Source organism: Ciconia boyciana, chromosome 16, assembly GCF_034638445.1.
Source record: "Ciconia boyciana chromosome 16, ASM3463844v1, whole genome shotgun sequence".
In the NCBI taxonomy this organism is placed as follows: domain Eukaryota; kingdom Metazoa; phylum Chordata; class Aves; order Ciconiiformes; family Ciconiidae; genus Ciconia; species Ciconia boyciana.
In genome coordinates this window covers 15,176,880-15,185,978 of record NC_132949.1, presented here as the reverse complement: position 1 = coordinate 15,185,978, position 9,099 = coordinate 15,176,880, and the positions used below count along the sequence as shown (strand labels likewise).

Below are 9,099 nucleotides of genomic sequence, written 5' to 3'. Positions count from 1 at the left end.
CTCCCCTCCCCGGTGGGGGGCAGTTGGGAGTGCGCAGGCCACGCCCCCTCCCCGCCCATCCCTCTACATCTGCATAGCACCGCCTCTTTCTCCAGCGCTGCCACGCCTATCTCCTTATAAGGCACGGCCCCGCCCACTTTCCTCCCCGCTGCCGTCAAGCGCGGCGGTGTCGCGCCCGCGCGGGCTTTTCGCCGCGGAGATGGCGGAGCCGGAGCCGGAGCCGGTGTCGGCCGAGGCGGTGCTGCGGGAGCTGGGGCTCTTCGAGCTGCGCTGCCAGGGGGAGGACGTGCCCGCCAGGCGTGAGGGCACTGGGGGGGGCACGGCCTGGGGGTGCCAGTGGGTGTTGGGGGCAGGCAGGGGAGGTATGGGGGCGCTGGGGGTGTCAGGGGGTTGTTTGAGGGGTATTGGGTGATCTGGAGGTGTTAGGGGAGGTGTGTGGGGGTGTTGGCTGTTTTGGGGTGTCAGAGGAGGTACTGGGTGGTCTGGGTGTGTGAGGTGTATTGGGGGCATTACTGGAGGTGTTTGGGGGTCTGGGGGTAGCAGGGGAGGTCTTTGGGGGGTCTCAGTTGGCTTGGAGATGTCAGGGGAGGTGTTAGGGGGGTTTTGGGTGGTTTGGGGGTGTTAGGGGTTGTTAGAGAGGGTATTGGGTGGTCTGGGGGTGTGAGGGAGGTGGTTGGGGGTATCATGTGTATTGGGGGTTGTAGGGGAGATGTTTGGGGGTGTCGGGTGGTTTGGGGGTCACAGGGGGGTGTTATGGGGGTCAGGACTTTGGGACCTGGCAGGTTTGGGGGGGGTACAAAGGTACAGGCTGTTGGGGTTGGGGGTGTCTGGGTGAGCTGGCTGTTTTGAGGGTCTGGAGTAGAGGGGGGAGGGGTGGCGGAGGGCCCACCGGTGGGTTTTAGGGTACCTTCGGGGAGGGGAGGGGGGGGGGCTCCAACCCCATTAACCCCTCCCTCCCCACAGTGGTGGAGCTGTGCCTGACCCACGGGCTGGGCCCAGTGGCGTTGGCCAACGAGCTGCTGGCCTTTGTCACCAGCAAGGACCTTGGCACTCAGCTCTCCGCTGACGGCCTCGACGCCTTCGAGCACGAGGTGGGGGGGTCCCCCAATATCCACCCCCACCCCAAAACCCCCAGGAAAAGGGGGTGACACTCACCCCTCTCCTCTTCTTCCTCTTCCAGGTCCTTGCCAAGCGCAGCAGCTGGGTCCCCCAGAAGAGGGACAACCGCTATGGTGGATTCCACGACATTCACTCTCTCCAGAAGCTGTATCCCCTGGGTTTTGGGGTGACCCTAAAAAAACCGGGGTGTCACGGTGCCCCATGTGGGGCGCATCCCGTTAACCCCCTCTCAGTGGAGCGTGTTTGGCCCCTTCTGCGGAAATGAGGCCTCGTTAGTGCTGGTTAATGGGAGGAATTCATGGCTTAGGGGAGTGCTGGTGGGTGGCCCCCCAAAAATAGGGGTCTTGGGTGCTCCTTAACAAGCTGGCAGCCTTGACGAGGAAGAAGAGGATGAGCTGCTGGATGCCTACACCACGCCGTCCAAGGTGCATGCCAACACCTTAACCCCAAAACCTACCCCTAAATTTACCATTTTCTGCCCCAGAATCCTGCACCCCAAAACTTTTTTTTTTTTTCTCCTGCTTCACAGAGTTCCCAAAAACGCAGCAATTCCACCCCAGAAAACCCCCGGCCCAAGCGGACCCTCTCCTCCCGCAGCCCCTACGCGCTCTTCTCTCCCAACAGCTTCTCCCCGAGGTAAACCGTTGCGCCGGGACCATCACCGGTGCTTGCGATGCTGCTGCTGGCACTTGCAGTGGTGCTGCTGCTGCCAGTTGTCACTGTCACCCCTCTTTTGTCCCCACAGCATCACCCCCTCCCAAAAATACACGTCCCGCAGCAGCCGGGGTGAAGTGGTGGCCTCATTCGGCTCCGTCCAGGGTCCCTCCTGGAGTGGTCGGGGTGGCCATGGTTGTACCCCAAAACTTTTCGGTCCCCCGGAAGAAAATCTGACAAAAAGCTACAAATTCATGTTCCAGAAAGCGCTTGACGTCCGGGAAGGTGATGCCACAACCCGGGGAGGGGTCTGGGAAGGTGACACCCACCTCGATTTGGTGGTAAACCTGTTTTTGGGGGGTGTGTTGGGGTGTGAACAATGCCTGTGGTCCCTCCATAGTGCTGTCTTGGAGGATTGAGGAGCTCGGTGATGTGCTGAAGAGCCACCATCACCTGGAGGACTTCGCCTCGGTGTTGCTCCCAGTGCAGGTGAATACCCCGGGTGGTCGCCCCAGCACCCCGCACCTGCTTCTGTTGGCGTTTTGGGGTGAAAACGGCTCTTCTGGAGGTTGTTTTTTTTGCTGTCCCCACATAGGAGCCGGTGACAGTGCTGGGCCAGATCGGCTGTGACAGCAACGGGAAGCTCAACGCCAAATCAGTGGTGCTGGAGGGCAACCGAGAACACTCCTTGGGTGGACAGGTCCCTCTCGACCTCTCGGAGCTGAAGGAATATTCCCTCTTTCCTGGCCAGGTGCGGCTGCGGTGTTTTTGGGGTGCAGGGGGGGTGGGAGGGGAGGACCCCGACCTTCCTCCCCCAAATTTCGAGCCCAACGCTGTTTTCTCACCCACCTTTAGATTGTGGCGCTGGAGGGGACCAACAGCACCGGGAAGAGGATGGTGGTCTCGAAGCTCTACGAGGTGACTCTGCTGGTGTCCCACAAACAGGTTTGGGGCTGGTTTTGGGGTGAATAATGAGGATTTTGAGGCAATTTATGGTTTATCTACAGGGGGTGCCCCTTCCCTTCCACACGCCGACAGAGCCAGCCCCAGGTGAGCCCCAACACTTCCTCTGCCGGCAGCCACTGTGGTTTAAAGCTGGGATGTGTTAAACCTCCCCACCGGGCCAGGGAAAGGTTATGGGGTGTCCCCAAAACCCCTCTTTCTGTCCCCAAAACCCCTCTTTTTGTCCCCGCAGAGCAGAAGATGGTGCTGGTAGCCTGCGGGCCCTACACCACCTCCGACAGCATTGCCTACGACCCACTCACTGACCTCGTTGAGGTGATCAGCCACGACCGCCCCGACGTCTGCATCCTGGTGAGGATGCAGTGGGGATGGGGTCCCCCCCAATCTCGGGGGGCTTGGGGAACCCTGGTTTTATTATATAAACTAATTCTTTATATTAACTAAACCAATTATATATCATGAAACAAGAGGCTGCAGTGTGAAAACACATCTGAGGTTTCAAAACCTTGAAAATCAGCATAAAAAACACTGCTGAGGAGAGAGGCGGCTTGGGCGTGATCCCAAAACACCTGTTTTTCACCGTAAAGTGACAAAAAAGCCCTGTTTTAGGAGCGAATTGTGCTCTTTGAGCATCCCCAGCAGTCTGACTGCCTGCTTGGAAAGGATGTGTGTTGCTTTTATCAGTCTCACCTTTTGGGCTCAGTTTGCCCCGACCGCTTTGGAGCTGCAGAATAAAATTTGAGCCTTATTAACATGAATAATTTAAAAATACCTTTTTCTGGGCAGTTTGACATGTTTCACTTGGCTCCTGGGGCTGGCAATGTGCAGGGGGTCATCCGCGCTTGTGGTTTTCTCTGATTTTTCACCGTTTCTTCGCAGTTTGGACCGTTCCTGGATGCCAAGCACGAGCAAGTGGAGGTGAGGGAGAACTGGGGTGCCCTGGGGTCCCCCCTTGGCTTCATCCGTGGGGAAGCTCAGGGGGGTGCCCCCCCAAAACCCTCGTGAGACCCACAGCGTGCAAGCGGGGTGGTGTAGGAGCTGATTTTCTTCCAAACTCCTACATCCATGTGGATTTTGGGTTGATTGATCTCTGGTGCTGGACTCTGGGAGGGCAAAGAAGCTGGGGAAGGTGGCGGAGGTGTCCCGGCGTCCTCCCTGTGCACCCCAAAAGAAGGGCAGGTTGTGCAAATCCTGTTGTTTTTCCTCAATTCATAGAACTTCCAGCTCCTGGGGTCCTTCACCGAGGTCTTCAAGCTCTGCCTGAAGACAATAATCGAAGGGACGAGAAGGTAGGGACAGTGACCGTGTGAAGTTATTACAGTTTCCACAGGTAGTTTTTGCCCAAAAATTCCTCTTTCGGCACCAAACAGGATCTGGACGGGCTGTTTCCCCCGCAAGGGAAACAGGCAGTGGAGAGGGGAAATCATTAGATTTTGGTTGAAAGCCTTGTAACAGGTTCTGAAATGGATTTGAGTTGTGTTTGCCTGCTGCCAGATGTGATTTATAGTTGGATCCTGGCTTTCCCCCCAAAAAAAATCCGAGGAGAAAGGAACCAGGAACGGTTGGCGGCGCTTTTGTCCCTCCCCAGTGTCATTCCGGGGCTGGTTGACAGCGCAAACAAAGAACAAGCGATGTTTTTTTTTCTTCCTGCCGGGTGCTGCCAGCCTCTTTCATCTGCTGCCAGACTCCGGCAGGGACAGGGACGCGCGACCCTCGTCCCTCTCACTGTCAACAGCCCTGCTTGACACCAGGTGACCTGTGTTCAGGGGCTGGGGACACCCCAAAACACCTCTTCACACTGCTCCAGTGTCTCTCAGACTCTCCACAACCTCTGCCTCTTATTGTATCCATACCCTTTCCTTTATGATTGTTTTCCAAATTCACTAAAAAGGCTGTTTTAAAGCTTTTTTTCTGCTTCTCGGATTAGACGGTGATGAGGTCCCATTCCCTGCACAATGGGGGAGGGCTGTATTCACAGCCCGATTGTTTGTCAACACCCTCTAGGGCTTTGATCCCCAGGAAAAACACCATCATCTCACAGCCCCTTCCCTTCACACAGAGTGAAACACCTCTCCCACAAAAGCTGAGTGGCTTTTAGGGGAATTTCAGAAGATTTTGGGTCCTCTTGCTGCCAGTATGCCCAAAAAATGGGCTATTTTTGAGGGTGTCCAGCTGTAATTTCTACGTGAAGTGCTGTTTCTGGGTGTTGAAATGTTTCTTGGCTCCCCGTTTATTAATCACCTGTTTTTTCCCCTCTTTTTCCAACAGCGCCGGCTCTCAGCTTGTCTTCGTTCCTTAATTGCCTGGTTTTTCCCTCTTTTTCTGACAGCGCCGGCTCTCAGCTCATCTTCGTCCCCTCGCTGCGGGACGTCCACCACGACTACGTCTACCCACAGCCGCCATTCCTCTACCCTGAGCTGCCGAAGGATGACAAACCGGTAACGAACCCCCCTTCAGCAATTTTTACCCCAAAGAAGCTGAATAATGGTGAATTTCCAGGAAACCCCCACCTGTCCTTGCCAAAACGAGTTGCCAAGGTTTGAGGTGAAATCCTCCCTTTTTTTTTCTGGCATCTTTTTCCATCCGACAGCGATTTCTTGCCAAAAAAAATATCCCCTTTGGGAGCAAATACCAGCAAAGCTGTGATTTCCTGGAGGAGAAGGGATTTGGGAGCGGAAATCCGGTGGTCCCCGTGCCTCACTCGTTAGGTCATGGTGTTCCCCGAGACACTTAACGAGCAAATGGGGAATTACATAAACACAGTGAGACAGTGCCATTGCTGGGAAACCTGTGGTGGTCGAGCCGGTGCTGTGCAGAGCTCCTTCCTGGCCCCCACCGTGATCCTATGCCTCTCCCAGCCCTTTTTGGGTTACAATTCCCTAATTTAACTCTTTTTTTTTTCCTAGGGAGCAGCTTCTGATGCTCCTAGCAGAAAGTCCAGCATGGCTGTGGAGTTTTTTGGGGGGCATTTTGGGCGTTTAAGGAAAGCTTAGCATGATTGTGGAATTTTAGGACTGGTTTAGGGGCGTTTAAGGAAAGCTTAGCATGATTGTGGCATTTGAGGGCAAGTTTGGGGTGGTTTAGGGCAGACTTGGGGTATTTGAGAACAGCCCAGCATGACTGAGCGTTTTAGGACTCGTTTAGGGGCATTTTAGGACTGGTTTAGGGGCATTTAAGGAAAGCTTAACATGATTGCGGTGTTTTAGGGCAAGTTTGGGGTGGTTTAGGGTAGATTGGGGTATTTGAGGAAAGCCCAGTGTCACTGCAGTGTTTTAGGGCGGGTTTGAGGCATTTTAGGGCAGGTTTGGGGCATTTAAGGAAAGCTGAGTGTGTAGGGGATGTTTTAGGGCACCCTGGGGGTCTTTTAGGGTCTGTTTTGCGCTGGCAATGGCAGGGTTAACAGAGCTGCAGCCCAGCCCGGCGTCACCTTCTCCCCACCAGCGCGTGCACTTCGTGTCGGACCCCTGCACCCTGGACATCGACGGTGTTGTTTTCGGCCTGACCTCCACCGACCTGCTCTTCCACATGGGTGCCGAGGAGATCAGCAGGTGGGTGCTGGCGGGAAGCCCAGATTTGAGAATGCATCAGAGCGGGGATCTCCCGCCAGTGGCCGGATCCAGCCCTGAATTCGCGGGATCTTGGCAGGAAGCCTCATCGGGGGGTGCTGCCCCTCAGTTGTCTCCTCCAGCAGCTTGTTTCTCTCCCGGTGCATCTGATGAGGAGGCAGAGCTGCCCCCATCCCTTGGTGCCTGGCAGAGTGGCAACCGGGTCATTAATTAGGCTGCATGCCTAATTAATCAGCACAGCCTGTAAGCTTTTTTTCCTTTTCCCCCCTTTCCTTAACCGTTTTACAGCTCATTTTCTCTCGCAGCTCATCCGGGATCTCGGACAGGTTCACGCGAATCCTCAAGCACATCTTGACACAGAGGAGGTGAGGGCTTAGTACAAACACCCAGTCAAACCCAAAAAGGGCTTTTTTGTGGCCAAACGGAGGGAAATCCTGCACCAGTTTTGCTGCCTTCCCCTTTAAAGTATTTTTTTTTTTAACCTAAAAAATGTCCTGTTTGGGTTTGATAATCCCTTAAAAACAGGATTCAGAGGGTTTTAGCGGTATAAGTCCTCCGGACTGGTGTGCATCAGGCTTCTCCGGCTGATAGCTGCCCTCAGAGATAGCAGATACCAGGCGACAGCCAAAAGAAGCAGAAATAACTCTTTCTACCCCCAAATTATCTGCTGGTTGTGTCCAAGACTGTGTCACGGTGCTGTTGCTACAGGCAAAGGCTGCAGTAGCCTGTTTTCCCCCCTCTGGCAGTTACTACCCGCTGTACCCGCCCTCAGAGGAGCTGAACGTCGACTATGAGAGCTTCTACAGCTACGCCTCGTTACCTGTCACACCAGACATCCTCATCACCCCCTCAGAGTTGCGGTACTTCATTAAGGTCAGTTGGCGTGCACGCCTGCTGAAATACCCCCAAAAACCATGGTACTTTGACATATTTGGGCAAAACCCAGTTTACAGCACGAATAAAGCAGAGTCTTGTGTACTCAGTGACTGTACTCAGTGACTGTAGCCGGGGAGTCGCGGCTGTCGGTGTCCCCATCTGCTGTAGCCAGGGGGTCATGGCCATCGGCATCCGGATCCATGACCACTGCTCTTGTATTCCCACAGGATGTGCTGGGCTGCGTCTGCATCAATCCCGGCCGGCTGACGAAGGGCCAGGTCGGGGGTACCTACGGCCGCCTGTACCTACAGCGGGAGGACACCAAGGGCGAGCGGAAGAGTCCGTGTGTTGCCGCTCAAGTCGTTAAAATCTAAATCGTTGGGACAGAGACTTATTTCTTCGACCCTCCTTCTACCTACAACTTAATTTCTTCACGGAAACAAATTAGTGTTAAAATACACTTTGAATTTTGGTTAAAAAACACCCAAAACGCTTGTGTTGGTCCACCTGCCTGAAGCTGCCTTTGCCTGACCCTGTTTCACGGGCTGCTGACTCTGCACCACACCCCGGCTCCTCCTGGAGCACCCCAGCATGGTGGTACTCCACTCCATGGATGGGGCGGAGACCTCATCCTAATAATCACTAATTACTTGCTTAATGATAAGCACGAGGCGGCAGGAAGCTGGTTGTTGTAAGTGGTTTTTCCAGGTGTAGTTTCGGACAACCTGGATTAGCAGCGACGCACGTGCAGGGCGATTTTTGGGCAGCAGATGGGCGATTTGGGGTCACTCATTAGCTGGAGCAGGAGGATGCAGGCTCCCTGTGTCTTTCCCTCCAGCTCGTTAGGTAAACGAAGATGATCCTCCAGCTGGATTTACCTGCAGAAAAGGGGAATCCTGGTGTGGAAAGGGGAATCTCAGCGTGTGGTGGGGCCAAAATCCTCCTCTGCCGGGGTACCAGTGTCCTGGATTCACCTCCTGGATGATGTCATTTGGGTTAAGCTTCCTCGTTATGGGACTCTGAGTTTAATTAGTCTGAAAGCAATTAATTTACAGGGGCCCAGGGGGACTGTGCCGCTGCTCTCCAAATTTCAGGGGGGCTTTGGTGAAGGAAGCCACAGCTCTTTGCTTGCTGGTGGGCAAAAAAACAGCGTCAGGTTTGGGTTTGAAACATTTTCCCTACTTTTTGCCTCAAATTTACCTCAAGGAAGCTCCCACTGTTCGTTCTGCTTCAATGATGGGGGGTGGAAAAAGGGTGAAAAAAGGCTTTTTTGCTGGGAAAAAAAGTAAATCCAATGTGAAGAAAGGGAATGAGTTTCGTAAGTCTCCCCGCCGCAGGGTAGTTACAGGCGTCAGGAGGCCGGAAAACAACCTCGTCAGTCGGTGCTGAGCCGGCGCGCGTCTCCCTTCGTTAACTTTCCACTTAATTACCTGCCTGGCCTTATTACAGATTCCCTCTAGAAGCTGCGTGTTTATCTTCTCTCGCCCTTTAAATCCCCTGTGGGCGTTAGGGCATATTTAGGGTAAAAATGGGGGAAAATGGGGTCTGGGGAGGGAGATCCCCTTGCAATTTTTGCATGTAACTCCAGCTGGCCAGGATTTGCCAGAAAATCTGTTTTCTCCCCAAATACAGGTCTTCTCCACCCGTCGTATCTCAGCCTCGGTTCCTCCTCTGATCTTGTGCTGATTTTAGTGCTTCTCACCCCAAATAAAATGCTGTTTTTTTCTCAGCATGGGTAAAAGAGCTTTTTTTTTCCTGCTTTTTTTCAGAATTTCCAGCTTTTTTTTTTTCACCTGCTGCAGGAGGAGGGGAGCAAAAACCCATTTTCTCCCCATTTTTGGTTTTGATGCTCCTTGTCCAGCCTCAGTTTCCCTCATAAAAATGCTGGTTTTAGTTAAAACACAAGTGGGACGAGCCAAGC

General features: G+C 53.9%; 1 protein-coding gene across 1 annotated transcript; it reads left to right on the top strand.

Annotated features, from left to right (window-relative positions):
- The first annotated feature begins 142 nt into the window (after window positions 1-142).
- On the top strand, window positions 143-8,921 carry POLA2 (DNA polymerase alpha 2, accessory subunit). The gene is made up of 18 exons (XM_072881360.1): window positions 143-299; window positions 964-1,091; window positions 1,181-1,266; window positions 1,490-1,544; window positions 1,649-1,755; window positions 1,865-2,058; window positions 2,174-2,262; window positions 2,369-2,524; window positions 2,629-2,691; window positions 2,781-2,823; window positions 2,969-3,087; window positions 3,616-3,654; window positions 3,952-4,025; window positions 5,066-5,174; window positions 6,178-6,284; window positions 6,608-6,667; window positions 7,049-7,175; window positions 7,406-8,921. The coding sequence occupies exons 1-18, from the start codon at window positions 200-202 to the stop codon at window positions 7,550-7,552; spliced, it is 1,803 nt and encodes a 600-aa protein (XP_072737461.1). The 5' UTR covers window positions 143-199; the 3' UTR covers window positions 7,553-8,921.
- The last annotated feature ends 178 nt before the right edge of the window (window positions 8,922-9,099 follow it).

Excerpts from the sequence above, each read along its gene's own strand:
- POLA2 (XM_072881360.1), top strand. The coding sequence starts at position 200 with ATGGCGGAGCCGGAGCCGGAGCCGGTGTCGGCCGAGGCGGTGCTGCGG. Across the intron at positions 2,824-2,968 it reads GCCGACAGAGCCAGCCCCAG|AGCAGAAGATGGTGCTGGTA; the intron begins GTGAGCCCCAAC and ends TTGTCCCCGCAG. Across the intron at positions 3,088-3,615 it reads GCCCCGACGTCTGCATCCTG|TTTGGACCGTTCCTGGATGC; the intron begins GTGAGGATGCAG and ends GTTTCTTCGCAG.